This window comes from Gigantopelta aegis, chromosome 8 (assembly GCF_016097555.1).
Source record: "Gigantopelta aegis isolate Gae_Host chromosome 8, Gae_host_genome, whole genome shotgun sequence".
Taxonomy (NCBI): Eukaryota; Metazoa; Mollusca; class Gastropoda; order Neomphalida; family Peltospiridae; genus Gigantopelta; species Gigantopelta aegis.
The window spans coordinates 58,451,056-58,471,055 of record NC_054706.1 but is presented as its reverse complement, the minus strand read 5'-3'; the positions used below and the strand labels follow the sequence as shown (position 1 = coordinate 58,471,055).

Sequence of the window (20,000 nt, the reverse complement as noted above, 5' to 3'; positions counted from 1 at the left end):
GAATTAGAAATGTTTTATTTAATGACGCACTCAACATATTTTATTTACGGTTATATGACTTAAGACATATGATTAAGAACCACACATATATTAACCGTAAATAAAATGTGTTGCGTGCGTCATTAAGTAAAACATTCCTTTCCTTTCCTTTCCTTTCAATACATACAAAACCGACGTAGGTTCGCCATTCGATTATGTTAAATATTGTTGAATATCTACTCCCATCCGAAATGTGTGAGCTTATCCGCTCACCCATTTGTCCGTCCGTCATTCATTAATTCATCCATCCATCCATTAATCCATCCATCGGTCCGTCCGTCCGTCCATCCATCCATCCATCCATCTATCCTTCCATCCATCTCTCCATCTATCCATCCATCTAACCAAAATCCACCTACCGCCAATCCATCCATTCATCCACCCACCCACCAATCCATCTATCTATCCGTCCGTCCGTCCATCCGTCCGTCCGTCCGTTCGTCCGTCCGTCCGTCCGTCCTTTCATTCATTCATTCATTCATCCATTAATTGTAATAATTCATTGATTCATTCATTTTTTAATTTCATTCATTCGCTCACATGTTCATTCATACACTAAATTACTTCGCTTTCGTACAAAAATAGAACTTGTTCGTCAGTTATGGGACTTTTCACACACCATTTTTGTTACCACGTACCGCAATACAATTCATGTGTCAGTACAAATAACGTTATATCTCGAGAATCGGGTATTGAATTTTTGTTTTGTTTTGGTATGTATGTCGACGCTGATGTCATGCATTGTAAAAATAATACATAGTAACACTAATATGGCGTGACAACGACGTCACATTTTCTTCCTTAGCAACAAACTGAACACGAGACTGAATGTAATTTTAAAACACACATCAATGGGTTATTTTCAGTTTTCTTTTCCGTATGTTGAATTGCGCAGTTATTACGATTTAAAAAGGTATGGTGTATTTTGTAGATAATATAAGACGTATCTTGATCAATACTTGAATGTGTGATGTATTCGTTTTAAATTCGGTGGAACGTAGCCCAGTGGTAAAGCTCTCGCCTGATTTGCAGTCGGTCTGGGATCGATCCCCGTCGGTGGGCCCATCGGGCTATTTCTCATTCCAGCCAGTGTTCCACGACTGGTATATCAAAGGCTGCGATATGTGCTATCCATTCTGTGGGATGATGCATATAAAAGATCTCTGGCTAGTAATGTAAAACTGTAGCGGGTTTCCTCTCTAAAACTATGTGTCCAAATTACCAAATGTATGACATCCAGTAGCCAATGATTAATGAATCAATGTGCTCTAGTGGTGTTGTTAAACAAAACGAACGTTAACTTTGTTTTAAGATACTGCAGCCATATTTTAAGATGTCTCTGACTCATATAACCTTTTAGTAAACGTAGATAATAAATACATTTTCTTATTCAAATTACAAGTATCTGTATATGTAATATGTCCCCGGTCGTTCTAATGATTGTACCAGATCAAACAGGATCTTATCACACAGTAAACCCGTACGTACGAAAACACACATTTTAAGAAGCAAGATGAAGTTAGAATTACCACAAATACATGTATTAGGATGACCAGAAACACACCAGAGGCGGATCTAGGGGGGGGGGGGGGGGGGAGGATCACAGGGGCCCAACCCCCCTAAATTTTGCGATAGTTATAATTTTAATGTATATTAATTTTCATTTTTTTTACGATCACCCTCCAAACCTCCCCCAAAGTTCCCTTGGTATTCTACCTCATGTCACTGTCCCCCCGCCCCCCCTGACAAATGGATTTTCTGGATCCGCCACTACACACTGTATACGGACATTGGTATTCTAAAACAAGAATGTCTGTATACAGTGTATTTCTGTGTCATCCCAATATTTCTGGTAGCTCTAACTTTATTTTACTTTCTAAAATGCATGTTTTCGTATGCACACAGACATTGGTATTCTAAACAAGAAAGGGACGGGACGTAGCCCAGTGGTAAAGCTCTCGCCTGATGCGCGGTTGGTCTAAGATCGATCCTCGTCGGTGCTATTTCTCGTTCGAGCCAGTGGACCACAACTGATATATCAAAGGCCGTGGTATGTGCCATCTTGTCTTTGGGATGTAGAATATAACATACCTTGTTACTAATGAAACAAATGTAGCGGGTTTCCTCTCTGAGACTATATATCAAAATTAGCAAATGTTTGATATCCAATAGCCGTAGATTAATAAATCAATGTGCTCTAGTGTTGTTGTTTTTTTTTTTTTTTTTTTTGTTTAACAATACCATTAGACCACATTGATATATTAATCCTCGGCTGTTGGATGTCAAACATTGGTAATATTTTTACATATAATCTTAGAGAGGAAACCTGCTACATTTTTTCCCATTAGTAGCAAGGGATATTTTATATGCACCATCGCAGACAGAATAGCACATACCACAGTCTTTGATATACCAGTCGTGATGCACTTGCTGGAACGAGAAATAGCCTAATGGGCACACCGACGGGGATCGATACCAAACCGACCTCGGTGCTCTAGTGGCGTCTTTAAACAAAACGAACTTTAACTTTTGTTGTTGTACTATAAAATGTTAACCAGTGGTGAGTGGGTGGATGTGGGCGTCACAGGCAAGACAAATTGTGACCGTTTTTTCTATGCCAGTCAACAAAACAATCACACGTCATGATTACACGTGTCGTTTTATTAGGTCACGAGAGGAAGGAAGGAAATGTTTTTATTTAACTACGCATTCAACACATTTTATTTACGGTTATATGATAAAGTAAAGTTTGTTTTATTTCACGACGTTACTAGAGCTCATTGATTTTTTTTATCTTATCATCGGCTATTGGACGTCAAACATATAGTCATTCTGACACAGTTTTTTAGAGAAAACCCGATGTCGCCACTTAATGGGCTACTCTCTGTTTTTTCGATTAGTAGCATGGGATCTTTTATATGCACCATCCCACAGACAGTATAGCACATACCACGACCTTTGATATACCAGTTGTGGTGCACTGGCTGCAGTGAGAAATAGCCCAATGGGCCAACCGACGGGGATCGATACCCAGACCGACCGCGCATCAAGCGAACGCTTTACCACTGGGCTACGTTCCACCCCCTCCAGGACATCGAATGGATCTACAAAAATATGACCACTGGGCTATTTCTCGCTCCAGCCAGTGCACCACGACTGGTATATTAATGGTCATGGTATGTGCTATCCTGTTTGTGGGATGGTGCATATAAAAAAATCCCTTCTGCTAATGGAAAAATGTAGCGGGTTTCCTCTCTAAGATTATGTCAAAATTACCAAATGTTTGACATCCAATAGCCGATGATTATTGGATCAATGTGCTCCAGTGGTGTCGTTATGCAAAACAAACTTTGATGTCCTGGATAGACAGGTTTGAATGTATCGTTAAAGACGATATTCGGAGATGGTGTGAACATATATATTCGTATTAATATTATGTATAAAAAGACTGTCCTGACGTTGCAGCCATTTCAACATGTTTCGCTGGTTTCTAGCTAATCAAACCATTTTAACCGACTAAAATTACACATTAAATATAATATTTGATCCTTCATTGTTTGGGGCGAGACGTAGCCCAGTGGTAAAGCGCTCGCTTGATGCGCGGTCGGTTTGGGATCGATCCCCGTCGGTGGGTCCATTGGGCTATTTCTCGTTCCAGCCAGTGCACGGCCGGTGTATGTGCCATCCTGTTTGTGGGATGGTGCATATAAAAGATCCCTTGCTACTAATGGAAAAATGTAAAGGGTTTTCTCTCTAAGCCTATGTTAAAATTACCAAATGTTTGACATCCAATAGCCGATGATTAATAATTCAATGTGGTATGTGCTATCCTGTCTATGGGATGGTGCATATAAAAGATCCCTTGCTGCTAATCAAAATGAGTAGCCCATGAAGTGGCGACAGCGGGTTTCTTCCCTCAATATCTTTGTGGTCCTTAACCATATGTCCGACGCCACTTAACCGTAAATAAAATGTGTTGAGTGCATCGTTAAATAAAACATTTCCTTCCTTCCTTCATTGTTTGGTGAGTTTTATGTTTGTTTCTTGTTTGTTTTGTTTTTGTTTTGTTTGTGTCCGTATACCCAGTGATTGTAATAACTCAAATTTAACCGGATTTAACCGGCCTCGATGGCGTAGCGGTTAAGCCATCGGACATAAGGCTGGTAGATACAGGGTTCGCAGCCCGGTACCGACTCCCACCCAGAGCGAGTTTTAACGACTCAGTGGGTACTTGTGTAAGGCCACTACACCCTATTCTCTGGACAGACAGCCCAGATAGCTGAGGTGTGTGCCCAGGACAGCGTGCTTGAACCTTAATTGGATATAAGCCCGAAAATAAGTTGAAATGAAAGGATCCGGATTTAACCTCCCAATACCTTCACAGGTAACAACAGGAAGTGAAATATAAGAGTTACCACAAACATTAGGACAACTAGAAACATTGGACATAAATTACAATATTTGATATTCTTTGTTCTATGCAACAAAATTAAATTAGTATGTAAATTTAATAGTTGCGAAGTCTCTGTTGACCGAACATGTGCTACAGCAGGAGTGACACCAGGATTGGGGGGGGGGGGGGGGGGGGGGAGAGACGTAGCCCAGTGGTAAAGCGCTCGCTTGATGCGCGGTCGGTTTGAGATCGATCGCCGTCAGTGGGCCCATTGGGCTATTTCTCGCTCCAGCCAGTGCACTGCGATTGGTACATCAAAGACCGTGGTATGTGCTATCCCGTCTATGGGATGGTGCATATAAAAGATCCATTGCTGCTAATCAAAAAGAGAAGTCCATGAAGTGGCGACAGCGGGTTTTCTGTCTCAACATCTGTGTGTCCGACGCCATATAACCGTCAATAAAATGTCTTGAGTGCGTCGTTAAATAAAAAAAAATTCCTTCCTTCCTTTCAGGATAGTATCTTACAATTCTTTGTAATACAGTATATATGTCTACACCCGGAACAACTCGACAAAGACATTAACCTTGTTATTAGTAATAAACCCCCCCCCCCCACCTTTTATAGTAGTACTCAATAATACAACACTTGAATGAAGTTAGACACGATTTATTTATATTCTGTTAACAGCTCAGTGCACATCAGTGTAGTGTTACCGTTTAAGCAGAGATTAATAAAGTTATAATTTTTGTGTGAATATAGAATATAATGTCGTGAAAGAAGATACAAAAATTGCATTAACATGTTTGTAATTGAATATAACTATTGTATGTAATATAAATGACATGTTCCAGTCGTAAATAATACCAGAAAAAAGCTAGTATTTTAAGTTGCTAGTGAAAGAAACAAATGTTTGACAAAACAAAAGAGGAAGGAGAAAATAAAAAAAGACACACAATACACAAACCCTAAAAAACATAACAAAACGAAAATAAAATACCCGTCAAATAACTGAAAACAAAAAAAACATTCAAACGAACCTCCCAAAAGAGCAAACAAAAACAAAAACAAACAAAACAATCAAAAATAACAACACCCACCAAACCAAACCCCCTCCCCCAAAACAAACCCAACAATAAATTAAAACAAACAAGAACAAAAGGACGCCTCCCCCCTCCCCTCCGATACACGATATCCCAGTAGGACATTATAATGAATCGATCATACCCAGTATTGGATATTCTGCCTCAAGAACGTCTTTGTTCGAACGCAACGTCAGTTACGCCGTGGGTGGGGTCTTTAGGAACTTGCTGGTTTGACACGCATGAAGACAGTCTATTTTATACTTCCATTGAGCTTTTTAGGTTAGGACATGTCTTTAGGAGCATACTGAGCCGAACAAACGGACACAGTGGTCCTGATGGCTTACTCTGGGTGCGTAGGCCCAAATTGACACGGTCTTTGGAAAGACATGGTAAGAATGTTCGCTAAGGTCTCACTACACAGATCACTTCCGGGTGAGAGTTCATTGATCACAGTCCACTATAGTTCCTAATTGTGACACATGTTATGCTTCACATATTCACTTCTAGGAAATGGTGAAGAATAAAAAAAATCTGTCTGTTTAATGGTAAGCCTTCTGGCTGTATTTTGCCCATGTTATTTTGTAATATTGTGCATCGACCTTTTGGGACATGGGTATATAGCGCAAGTGACAGCCGGAGTGAATCGGTTAATGAACCACCTGTTCGGACCGGTACTACAGCCAGATGCGGTCATAAAGCAAAAAACTGAGACGGAAATGTTCTCTATTTTGGAGTGAAAATAAATGCTTATATAATGTATGTTCGCAATGGTGTATGTTGTTAGCGCTAACGAGAACCCGATCTATTGGCAATCTTCGTTTGTAGTTGGGCAATTTAACATGGGTTTCAATGGCAGATGGCATCTGTGTAGTGAGACCTAAAGAACAATACCATGCTCAATAGGAGGAAATATTACCAGAGTTGGTAAGGACAAAAAACAAAAAACAAATACCCCCAAAAACAAAACAAAATAAGCACAAAACACCCCCAAACAAACCAACCCACCACAAACCCCCCAAACAAACACACACACACTCCCCCAAAAAAAAGAAAAAAAGAAGAAGATGCAATCCCCCCCCCCAAAAAAAATCCCAACCCCCAACACCACCACACCCAGGACCAAAGTTTATCAGTTGACAATAACCACAGTCAGTTAATAACAGTAACCATCGTAAATAAAGATGATGATTACAGTAATGACTGTCCATTATGATAGGAGTGTTTATTGGTGTTTCGTTCAGACGACACTACTAGCGTTATTTCGAAAGTATACGCATCGCTTACACGGTATTAAACATTATAGAGAACACACCCTGACCAGTGCAAGAGTAAAGTGCCCATATACATAGTTTTGTTTTAACTCGCCTATACCACCCTGAACTCGTCCAAGAAAACCGGACTAGCTCATATGTGGCCTTAATTTTAGAAGCGACTGGTTTGCCGTTTGCTTCTTGGTTAGTGTAGAACGAAATCTCGATGTCATCCTTCTTCGACTATCTGGCTCAGAAACGCAGCCAACGCCATCGCAAGTTTCTTCTTGTTTATCTGTGTACGTGATTTGCACTTGCATTTATGATGATGCAGTACTTGAGCGGTTGTTTGTTTCCTCATACTCAGGACTTTAATCTCCGCTGAAAGCATCTCATTTTGATCTTCTAATTCCAGAATTCTCTATAAAGAGATGAGAAAGAAAAAAAAAACCCTCATAATTATTGGTGTTTTGTATCCCATACACAGGTTGAACAAATTAGCACACAAAAACAAAGATTATTTTAAAATAATAAAATTTATATACAAATACTGCTGAAATTTAAAATATCATCCAAAAGGTAAAGAATATTTTATTGAAATGATACTCGAAATCATAATGGAATTCGTATCTCTGTACACAACCGATTACAAAAGACAATCAAACATACCTCCCCAAACTTTCAGATTTTTCGGACAACTACAATCGTCCTTGTCCCTCTCTGTCTAAGTCTAAGTCGCTCTCTCTCTCTCTCTCTCTCTCTCTCTCTCTCTCTCTCTCTCTCTCTCTCTCTCTCTCTCTCTGCCATCTCTCTGCCCTCTCATGCTCATCTCTCTCTCTCTCTCCCTCTCCTCTCTCCCTCTCTCTCTCTCTCTCTCTCTCTCTCTCTCTGTATATATATATGTACATATGTATTTATATATATGGACGCTGTAGAATACAAACCATCCTGGAAGGACTTTCCTTTGGCACTGTCACTAACCCTAACCTTAACCCTAACTCAATGATAAGTATTTATAATGTTCTTTATTATTATAGCCTACGCTACGTGACAGTGCCAAAGGAAAGTCCTACCACCATCCTTAAGGTACAATGTTGGCAACAAATAAAACGAAATCAAACAATCAAACAACACTTACTACTGCAATGAAGTGCAGGCCTAGGACAACAATACTGAAGCAGTTAGTCCCCACGCCCTGGTAACTTAACCACCTCAATATTACTTGAACACTAGCAAGCGAGCGAGCGCAGACTTGAACTTCGAACGGTTTCCAATTGTCAATTCAACTCGCGTGGTGATTCAGCAATAGAAGGTACACCTTGACTGAACCAACCTTTTCTAGATACTTCTGTTTCTTCTTCTGGTTGGTTCTACTCTTGGCTGCAGAGTCTCGATTCTTCTGCTTTCTTCTTTCAACCTTCTCTCTCTCTTCTTGCGACAGCTGCAAGTGGACACATTAAACAGTATTAGTTGATATAAGATTAAGTTAAAGAGATTCGTAAATGTGTACTATTCATAATTAAGCGAATTCGGCCATTAGCAAATGCAAATAATCGAATTCAGCCAAAAGGAATAACAGTGGTCGTATTCATCCAACAGCAGTGTTCATACGCGAAGCCAAGAACATTGCTAATAAGCGAATTCAGCCACCAGCAAATGCTTCTACAACGCGGAGTTTTCGCTTTAGGAAATTTTGACTATTACCTCTGATTGTGGCTTGGGCGTGAAGTCCACAGCTGGAAGAGGCCTGTCCCCATGTTTTTGCTGGATGGTGTTTCTCAGCTTCTGCTTTACGGGGGATTCCACTGACACCACAGAGGTGGCTGCTTCCCAAGAATCTCCCAAACCCTGAACACTGAAGTCCCCTGTCGTCTGCTGGCCAAACTGACCGTCTGCAAGACTGGTGGTGGTGATAGTGGTGGTCGTCGGCTTCTGCGCCAGTGGACCCTCACTAGAATTGGCCAATCCCTGCTCAAAGAGCTCTCTCACGGTCTCCGGAATATTAGCCGTGTCTGAAATTGGTTCCAGGACTATGTCGCTGAAGACCAAGTCTGTGGAGTCGTCTGCATTTGAAACCACGATATCGTCTGGCGTGGGACACGAAGCAGACGGAGCAGAGAAAAAGGATGATACGAACTGTTGGTCAAACGCATTGGTTAGTGAAATAGGGTCTGCGACCAGACCTGAAACGCCCTCACCTGGTGCACCAGCAGTCGTCTTGGGGTTGCTGGTTAGACCAAAGATTTCTTCAAGATCGGGTAGACCCATTGCGTCATCAGAGTCCATCAGGTATGATGATGAATCTGTGCGGTCGGTCTGAAACAGTTAAAAAAAAGTCTTGACTGAAGGAAGGATTTTTTTTTTTTATTTAACGACGCACTCAACACATTTTATTTACTATTATATGGCGTCGGACATGTGGTTAAGGGCCACACAGATATTGAGAGAGGAAACCCACTGTCTCCACTTCATGGGCTACACTTTTCGATTAGCAGCAAGAGATCTTTTATATGCACCATCCCACAGACAGGATAACTCATACCACGGCCTTTGATACACCAGTCGTGGTGCACTGGCTGGAGCAAGAAATAGCCCAATGCCCCCCCCCCCCCCCCCCGACGGGAATCGATCCCAGACTGACCACGCATCAAGCGAACGCTTTACCACTGGGCTACGTCCCGCCTTAACACCACCACCACGCCCACCACCCGTCCCAAGCCAAGCTACTGACCATGCCAGGGACCGGGCGTGTGGTAGACGTACCAGAACCTTTAATAGGATACTCTACAGGCTGGTAGGTACTGGGTTCGGATCCCAGTCGAGGCATGAGATTTTTAATCCAGATACCGACTCCAAACCCTGAGTGAGTGCTCCGCAAGGCTCAATGGGTACGTGTAAACCACTTGCACCGACCAGTGATCCATAACTGGTTCAACAAAGGCCATGGTTTGTGTTATCCTGCCTGTGGGAAGCGCAAATAAAAGATCCCTTGCTGCCAATCGGAAGAGTAGCCCATGTAGTGGCGACAGCGGGTTTGCTCTCAAAATCTGTGTCGTCCTTAACCATATGTCTGACGCCATATAACCGTAAATAAAATGTGTTGAGTGCGTCGTTAAATAAAACACTTCTTTCTTTCTTTCTTTAATAGAATAGGAACACGTTAATAGACTATAGGACCTGGACAACCAATACCATTGTCTCCATCACACCCAAAACGTAAAAAAAGCAATAGTAAGAAAGCAATAAATAACAATAGTAAAAATACATTCTAATTCAGTCTGCATATAACGCGAAATTTGATTGGCTAACAAATCCATTTGCGACAGTAAAACCAAACATGAACGTGTCGGAAATTTAGGGGATTCCCCAAGAGCCTGTTTACATATTCGTACGCTACTTGTCGCTTCGCGTCGCCCTACCAACATTTTGCGACTGTAAAACCAGCATTAACTTGTCGGAAATTTAGGGGATTCCCCAAGATCCTGTTTACATATTCGTACGCTACTTGTCGCTTTGCGTCACCCGTAAAAAAACAATTTGCGACTGTAAAACCAGCATTAACGTCCGCATGTGGTCAAATAAAACATAGTTATCCGTAAAATAATAAAGAACAACGAATATTTGTTCAACGATAGTATACACGAACCATTCTTTTGCCAACGGATATATAGGCACCATGGTTCAATAATGTCTTAACACAGCTAAACCGGCCTCAGTGGCGCAGTGGTTACAGACTACAGGCTGGTAGGTACAGGGTTCGCAGCCCGGTAACGTCTCCAACCCAGAACGATTTCTTAAGGGCTCATTGGGTAGGTGTAAGGCCACCACACCCTCTTCTCTCTCACTAACCACTAACCACTAACAAGTAACCCGCCGTCCTGGACGGACAGCCCAGATAGCTGAGGTGTGTACCAGGACAGCGTGCTTGAACCTTAATTGGATATAAGCACGAAAATAAGTTGGAAAAACCCCCCAAACCCACGGCTATTTAGACGTATTGTCTTGAGTTTAAGAGTCTAAATGTAGAAATCTCAGAGATTACTCAGTCCTATAGAATATTTCATTTCATTTCTATTATATGAATTAAGGTTCAAGCACGCTGTCCAGGACACATACCTCAGCTGTCTGGGCTGTCTGTCCAGGACAGTGGGTTAGTGGTTTACACTGGGTTTTTCCCCCGTCTCAACATCTACCCCACGACTGATGTGCGAAAGTTAAAGTTTGTTTTGTTTAACAACAACACTAGAGGACATTGATTTATTAATCATCGACTATTGGATATATATCATTTGGTAAAAATTAAACATATAGTCTTAAAGCTGAAACCCGCTATATTTTTGCGTTAGTAGCAAGGGATCTTTTATATGCACCATCCCACAGACAAAATAACACATACCACGGCCTTTGATATACCAGTCGTGGGGGTAGTTGTTGAGACGGAAAAAAACTACAATGTAAATCAACCCTACAACCCCACGCAACTCGGGCTACATCTCGCCTTTGTACTAACAACAACAATAACCAAAACAACAACAAAAACAACATCAAAATCAAGAGCAACAACATAACGACATAACAGAAATACACTACTACTTCAACTGAGTGGTAACAACAAACAACAACAACTTGAGTTTACTATAGTACTACTATGTTTACTACTACTACTACTACTACTATTAAACTACTACTACTACTATTTTTTGTTACTAACATCAGTGTCTGGTATACTATTGCTACTGCTGCTGCTACTACTTCTACTAATGCTACTACTACTACTACTACTACTACTACTACTACTACTACTATTACTACTAATGCTACTACTACTACTACTGCAACAACAACACAACATCAACAACAACTACTACTACTACAGCATAAAAAACAACGATTCCACATCAGCAGCAACAACAAAAGACAACGAATTAATTATTTATGACTGAGGGGTACATTAAACAATACATGTTAAAGGTTGTCCTTAAAATTGGAAATCTGAATATGGTAAGATAAAAATGTAACAAATATGTAAATATTTCTATATATCCACATTTGAAAAAAAACTTATGGAGTAACTTATAGTACTCATTCAGATTTAAAATTTAATCTAATTACCCTTCAAAATATTTCCTGATATCGCTTTCGTTCGTTTTTTGCCCCTCCCACTCCATTCACAGTAAGACGAGTTTAGATAAGCTAACAAGATGCCCGCATTTGTTTGTATACATCATGTAATAATCTGTATAAAATTATGTGAAATTAAATTAACTACAATTAAAAAAAGAAAGAAAGAAAGAAAGAAAAGTATATAGATATAAAGTGTAAAAGGAAAACAAGAAAAACAAACGGCAACAGAAAACTCAAACACACCAACCCCCCCTAAAAAAAAATTAATTAATAAAACATAAAAAACAAAAAAAACAACAACAATTAAATACTAATAAAAAAAGAATTAAAAATTAAAAATTAACAAAAAAAAACGAAACAAAAACAAACAGGAAACGGAAACAACATCGACAACCGAACCCAACACAATATTTACAAGTAAATAATAGACGTAAACAAAATTCGAATAACAACAAAAAACCCACAAAAAAAAACCAAGAAAATAAACCAAACAAGAAAAACCAAAAAAAAAACCCAAACCCCCCCCAAAAACCACAAAAACCCCCCCAACAACTAACAAACCCAGCAACAACAACAAACAACAAAGAAACCTGATTTATACATTAATTAATTAATTAATTTTTTTTAATTAGGCCTAATTAATCAATTATTAGCAATCTTACTTCGTTAGGTCTTCCGATTTCCGTATTTTCTACCAATTCACGGAGATAGGGGCTGGGATTGGCAGTCTTCAGTATAGCTTCCATCTCCATACTACTAACACTGTCTAAGTATTGCTGTTGCATTGTGTCCACGTAAACTGTCTTCTGTTCCACGTAAAACTGTCTTCTGTTTCTGTTGCCACCACTATCCATTCAAACATTTTATATACTCAAGGTAAACCTTGATACATCGAACCAATGAAACTGCGCTTGGCAACTGACGTGTCGCTATATTGCTAGTTTAATAGAATTAGTCCTCAAAAGCTATAAAATACCAATCATGTGAGTACGGAAAATGACATCCTGGAAGCTTAACTATGTTAATGCTGTAGCGAGTGTACGGTTGATACGCTATTTTTCACAAGTACAATTCCCGATTCTATTTTAAAAATAATCGGCCAGGAAAAACCCACTCATTATTTAGGGAAACCAAAACGTAAACAAGGTCGTGTTCAGGAAGCCGAGCGCTCGCGAATAATTTCACGGTGGTAAGTTGAGCCAGCCGTTTGTCGCTACCGTTCGCTAGAGTGGTTGTTACTCTACACATTAAACCAAATGACTACGGCAGGAATCGGTCAAAATAGTTTGAAAACGGTTATAATGCGAAAAATGGCTGACTAAATTTAGGACTGATACCATCGCATTCTATCAAATCACACACACCCTAACGTTAGGAGCAAAACCAGTCACGGACAGCATTTAGTCTATGGGCTGATCCATTCATATTGAGAGGGAGGGAAGGATGGATAGAGCATCACTAGTTGTAAGAGATCACATAGGGAGGGTGGGAGGCAACTTTGTTCTTTTAATAGCGACCACCCCTCAAATTATTCCTATCATTAATAAACATTTCACTAAGCTTGGTCTCAGTGGTGCAGTGGTTAAGCCATCGGACATAAGACTGGTAGAAGGAAGCAAGAAAGGAAATGTTTTATTTAACGACGCACTCAACACATTTTATTTACGGTTATATGGCGTCAGTCTTATGGCTAAAGACCACACAGATATTGAAAGAGGGAACCCGCTGTCGCCACTTCATGGGCTACTATTTTTGATTAGCAGCCAGGGATCTTTTATATGCACCATCCCGAAGATAGGATAGTACATACCACGGCCTTTGCTACACCAGTTGTGGAGCACTGGCTGGAACGAGAAATAGCCCAATGGGTCCACCGACAGGAATCGATCCTAGACCGACCGGGCATCAAGCGAACGCTTTACCACTGGGCTACGTGACGCTCCTTAGGGCTGGTAGGTACAGGGTTCGCACCCCGGTACCGGCTCCCGCCCAGGGTTTAACGACTCAATGAGTAGGTGTGAAGCCATTGTCTCTTTCATTGTCCACTAACCCTCTTTCTTGGACGGACAGCCCAGATAGCTGAGGACAGCGTGCCTGAACCTTAATTAGATATTAGCACGAAAATATGTATAAACAACCACCGATTAACGGCAATGTTTCAGTGAACACCTATTCCACACGGCCAGTGCACCACGACTGGTATATCAAAGGCCGTGGTATGTGCTAGCCTTTCTGTGGAATGATGCATATAAAACATCCCTTGCTACTAATGGAAAAATGTAGTGGGTTTCCTCTCTTAGACTATGTCAAAAATACCAAATGTTTGACATCCAATAGCCGATGATTAATAATCAATGTGCTGTAATGGTGTCGTTAAACAAAACATTTTTTTTAAAAACCTATTCTACCCCTCCCCCCTTCGAAAAATCTTGAACCTATCCTGGAACAACAGTTAGCCAGCCCTAAATTCAGCCAATCATTTTTACTGATGTTTGCGAACCATTTTGACTGGTTCCTGAAGTGGTCATTCGGTTTAACGTAAAGCGCATAAACTAGTCTAGGAGACTTTTTTTTCTGCTCGATCTGGCTGAACCCAGATCAGTAAAGCGCATAAACTTAAGACTAGCGGACATTTTCTTTCTTTTTTCTTCGCACTTGGTCTGGCTGAACTCAACCTATCCCAAGTCTCAATTCAGCCAGATCAAGCACACGCTTGACTGGTTTATATGCTTCACGTTAATGACCACGTCGTGACCGACCCCGGTCGGGCTGCTGGTGATTTCTAGCACCTGCCAGTGCAGGCGGTCCACCCTCTCCACCCTACCCAACCCAAGACAGGCGTACGTTAAAACAGCTTGTTGTGAATGTGCACGTTAAACTCTCTGTCCTGACCTGACCAGTCAAATAGTTCGCGAACGTTGCTATTTTCAAAATTCTGGTCATTTTCAACTCTACCCCCTCCACCCCACCCCACCCCCCACCCTCACCCCACCGCATCCCCATCCCGCGACAGGCCACCGATCTTATCGGAGATCGGACTCTGGATGGGCGTCTTCGAAACCCTAGTGGTATATGGGCACGTTAAACTATTTTTAGTTATCTATCTATCTATCTAGCGTCGCGGGCTGTCGCTTAACACGGGACAGGTCTCCATGGTACATGAATGGGCCACGGTTGTCATTAGAGATGTTGTGTTAGTCAGTAACCCGATTCCCGAGTTTGTTAATCGCACTCGTGCTTCACTTGTGTAATGTCACGTGTTACAGTACCTCTTATACACACTGATGGGGTTCGTTTTTCTCTGAAAGTTCAGATCATGTACGTTTGTTTATTAATAACTAATAATATTTAGACATCCGAAATTGGTCACACGTGGTAGGTTGACAATGTATCAACAATACATTTATCCCACACGTTTACAGCAGGCGCGGATCCAGGAGAGCGGAGAGGGGAGAAGGCTACAAATGACACGCGCCTCTTTTGTTTTCGCTGACCCCCCAACCCCCCAAAAACCCCCAAACAAAAACAAAGACAAAAAAAAACCAATAAATAAAACCCAAAACAAAACAACAAACACAATAAATAAGTAAAAGTCTGTCCAAGCACCGCTTACCCTGCCCGGCGCCCCCCCCCCACCCCCTCACAAATCCCTGGATCCGCGCCTGTAAATGATGAAACTCGTTATTTATTTTTGCCTGATTTTTATTATGGAAATTATTAAAATATTCATCAATGTTTTCCACGCATTGTAGGCCTATTTCTTTTCTGTTTACAAAAAACACCATCAGACATGTACTGTTTGTTTGCATTGGCTCATTGAGCATTATCGCGTTCCAGCAAGCACACCACAACTGGTATATCAAAGATGGTGGTATGTGCTATCCTGTCTGTGGGATGGTGCTACTAATTAAATAGAACAATATAGCGGTTTTTCCTATCAAAGACTAAATGTCAAAATTACCAAATGTTTGACATCCAATAGCCGATGACTAATAAATCAATGTACTCTAATGGTGTCGTTAAACAAAACAAACGAACTGGATAAATAATTTGCCACTTTTCAATGAGTGATTTTGAACTATTTTAAGGTAGGTTTTTTTTTCTTGTTATCACACTTTTAAAATGTCAATGTTATATTTATATAAGCTGACACAAACTGAACTAAAATTAATTTTCACTTATGCCCAAGTCACATTTGCCGCGGCGTCCGTGGGATCTAAAATATCTACGGCCAATAGCAATTATAGGGCCGCCGCAGCATTCCCACGGTCACATCCTGTAGCAGTCACATATGTTAGGGTAGCCGCACGGCGTATTTTGAATTTGTGGTGACAAAAAACCTGCGGCTTCCGTACGCCTTTGAAGTGATGACGCACGGTCGCCTTAGGGCGTCCCTGTGGCGGCCGTAGGGGGACCATACTTTTGTGACACAGCGGCGTGACGTAAAATTAACTTGTTAGAATTATCGCGCATCTGTCGGAGTTGCATGAAAAGTGAAAAGTGAAATCATAATAAAATGCAATAAAATAATGAAATCGCAATTTTTGGGGGGTCCGCAAAGGTCAGTTGTAATTCATAAGACCCTAGGGCAGCCGCACGGCAAACGTAAGGCCACCGTACGCCCGTCGTATGGTCGCCGTGAACCGCTCTACGGCATAGCTACGGCGTGTCGAATTGCTACGGCGAACCTAGAAATGATAAAAGGTTATAACTCAGCGCTATAATCCCACGGCGACCCCTACGGCCTGTAAAATATAGGGATACGCCCTAGGGCGACCCTGAGGCCACCACAGATCCTCTGCGGCCGCCGCAGGTGTCTCTCGAGAGCAAATGTGACTTACGCATTAAATTAATATTGATTTTTGTTTTACTTAAAATAAACTTAAAGACATCTAAAATGTTTGTTTTTTTGTAGACGTAAGAGTAGTCGGGATGTGTGGTGGTGGTGGTGGTGGTGGTGGTGGTGTTGGTGTGTGTGTGTGTGTGTTGGGGGGGGGGGGGGGGGTCGGGTCGGGTCGGAGACATACTATTCCGGGCCATTTGTTATGAAGATAGCCCGAAACGCATCTATATCGTTACACATCTGAATTTAAAAATGGCTATTTATAAATGATTATTTTGGATTATTTTAAGATGGAGTGTTTCTTATGTTATCCTGTTATTTTGATCTTTGAAATGTTATTATCTGCTATTCTGTTTTTCAGGACACAACCTGAAATAAAACCTTTTTTTTAAGTGCTAGCATAGCTAACAGTCTTCATTAATGTACATCTGAGGCGGATCCAGGGGGTGTTTTCGTGTGGGGTGTGGGGTGTGGGATGTGGGGTGTGGTTGAATATGCAAGGCACAAAATGCTTTGTTAGAGGGCGTAAAACGCATTAGTTCACAAGGGTGGTGTTGGTGGTGGTGATGCCTGTGTGTGGGGTGGGGTGGGCGGTGGGCATGCTCCACAGTTAAATATTGGAATATCCTCGCAACTCTGTATATAGCTGTTTGGTAGTAATACTATATATGTGGAAATTGCAGGCCCATAGGTAAAATATCTTATAAAACTAGTATACAATTATTCTCTCTATATATTTTGACAATATGCATTTTGTTTTACTAATACAGCCAGTCGCTACTGAGTATGGCAGTTTCTCGGGATGAAACAAAACTCGGTCGTTTAAGAACAGACATCTGCATATACCACGGCTCAATGAAATACACAAAAAACAAACAATTAAAGTAATTTTCGAAGACCTGATTATTAAAAAACAACAACCCCCCCCAAAAAAAAAAACCCCCAAACAAAAACAACAACAAACCCCCCCAAAAAACCAAAACAAACAACAAACAAACATACAACCACCCACCCACCCACCCAGAAATGTGCTTGGGAGTGGGAGTATGGTCCCATGCCCCCCCCCCCCCCCCCGTACCTCTGGCTACGCCAGTGATAAAAGTTCCAGTTAATTAAATTCCCGTCTAACCGTTATTTATATGAACGCGCAATACTCCGCTCGCTTTGCACCTTGGATCAGCGCCACAAAAAGACATGATCACATGGTATACTGAAAATAAGGAAATAATTCCAAGAATTTCGTCATACGTCACAGCTTAACGTACGTGCATGCTTTAACTGGTACGTTAGACTAGTGCAGTGTTAAAACCTTGTCATTGAATGTCTAGTTATTTTTAAACACTTATGCGCAAATTCCTTAACCCATACATTCTTACAGCTATTGCACATTATTAGATCTAGGATCATAGGGGTCTCGTGAACACCCGCTCGTTTGAGATACTCTTTTTAAATAACTTGTTTCCTCTTTTTTTTTGTTTCTTAAATTTATTATCTACACTATACATTTTTTCATTAACTGATTTTCGTGCTTATATCCAATTAAGGTTGAAGCACGCTGTCCTGGGCACACACATCAGCTATCTGGGCTGTCTGTTCAGTGGGCTAGTTGTTAATTGGTTAGTGGTTAGTGAGAGAGAACAGGGTGTAGTGGCCTTACACCTACCCATTGAGCCCTTAAGAACTCGCTCTGGCTTGGAGCCGGTACCTTGCTGCGAACCCTGTACCTACCAGCATGTAGTCCAATGGCTTAACCACGACGCCACTGAGGCCGTTTACACTATACAACACTAAACTGCCACGAAAACGCGTCCTCGCGGTATCTTTATTCGACCCCCACCACCCCCCACACACCCCCCCTCACCCCCCCACACACCCCCCACCCCCACCCCCCCTGCGCACGCGCCTGAAATGTTTTGCTGGGAGCATTCCCCGAACGCCTTATAAATCTCTCTATAAAGCTCGACTAACTTATATTACCTTCAACAAAATCAGACTGTCCTTTTAAGACTTTTGTGACCCCCCCCCCCCCCCCCCCAATGCAAAATCCCGGATCCGCCTCTACTCGATACGCGTAAATCCACAGATTTAGTTCAAGAAATTAGTGACTTGACCGACCTCGGTGACGCAGTAGTTTCAAAGCAATCGACTTTAAGGCTGGCAGGTTCCGAGTTCGCATCCCTGTACCGGATTCCGTCCTAATTGAGTTTTAATGTGGAGGTGTTAGGCAAGGACACCAACCATTAACAACTAACCCTGTACCGACAATGAGATACAGTGAAACCTCTCAAAACCGGACCCTCTGATTACCGGAATTCCTCCAAAACCGGACGTTTTTCATAGGCCCTTTCTAAATATATGTGCAGAAAAGAACCTCTTAAAACCGGATACCTCTTAAAACCGGACATTTTACCTGGTTTGGAGAGTGTCCGGTTTAGAGAAGTTTCACTGTACTAAAAAAAACATTACAATGTCCAGAAATGCATTGATTCTAGAGATATTCATATCTTAGCAAGAAAATGTAAGTTAATTCTTAATATGTTATTTGCAGAAAGCCTTTCAAAATGGCTACACACTCGGCATAGTCCCTTTAAAATATATCACTCACTGTGGAAAACCCAACCCGGAAACTATTCTAGTAAACACATTCTGTGACATTCTTAGTTCATGAATCACAGAATATGGTTATCATTTATAATGGTGTTTGTTTAAGTTTGGGCTGCACTCTACCGTAAGAGAATACTACATGAGTAATGGTTAATTAAAGTTTGTTTTTGTTTAACGACAACACTAGAGTACATTTTTCTTTTAATCATCTGCTATTGGATGTCAAACATTTGGTAATTTTAACATAACATCGCGCACCGAGTTAGATACCAACATATTGTAAGCTAAATAAAGAATATAACACGAGTGACCGATAGATACCATTTATCTCACAACGAGTGTATCTAACGAGCGAAAGCGAGTTTGATACGTTTTTCAACAACGAGTTGTGAGATAAATGGTATCTGACGGACACGAATGTACTATTCTATTTCTTACATATGAAGCAAATTTAACATCTTTATCGACTAAAAGATATTTACAACCCTTTGCACTTGTAGCTGCCTGACGCGTCACCGACACATAATTGCGAAGTTAACTATACGTCACATTGTAATCGATTTCCACCGTGCTGTTTTTTTATTGGACGTATGACATTGGTGACCTGGTCATCACCTAGGACAACCAATCGTATGTCTTGAAATTGTTAACACACGTACGTG

General features: G+C 41.1%; 1 protein-coding gene across 2 annotated transcripts; it reads right to left on the bottom strand.

Annotated features, from left to right (window-relative positions):
• Positions 1–6,274: 6,274 nt before the first annotated feature.
• Positions 6,275–12,890, bottom strand: LOC121379175. 2 transcript variants are annotated; one of them, XM_041507673.1, is made up of 4 exons: positions 12,554–12,890; positions 8,472–9,083; positions 8,101–8,208; positions 6,275–7,188 (listed from the first exon to the last, which is right to left on the bottom strand). In XM_041507673.1, the coding sequence occupies exons 1-4, from the start codon at positions 12,743–12,745 to the stop codon at positions 6,997–6,999; spliced, it is 1,104 nt and encodes a 367-aa protein (XP_041363607.1). In that variant the 5' UTR covers positions 12,746–12,890; the 3' UTR covers positions 6,275–6,996. The 2 variants fall into 2 exon arrangements, 1 of the variants encoding a protein (XP_041363607.1); XR_005958813.1 differs by having other exon boundaries at positions 7,057–7,188; positions 7,906–8,208.
• Positions 12,891–20,000: the final 7,110 nt, after the last annotated feature.

Coding starts and splice junctions, on each gene's coding strand:
- LOC121379175 (XM_041507673.1), bottom strand. CDS start 12,745: ATGGATAGTGGTGGCAACAGAAACAGAAGACAGTTTTACGTGGAACAG. Junction 8,209..8,471: donor CGCCCAAGCCACAATCAGAG/GTAATAGTCAAA, acceptor GTCCACTTGCAG/CTGTCGCAAGAAGAGAGAGA. Junction 7,189..8,100: donor AACAGAAGTATCTAGAAAAG/GTTGGTTCAGTC, acceptor ATCTCTTTATAG/AGAATTCTGGAATTAGAAGA.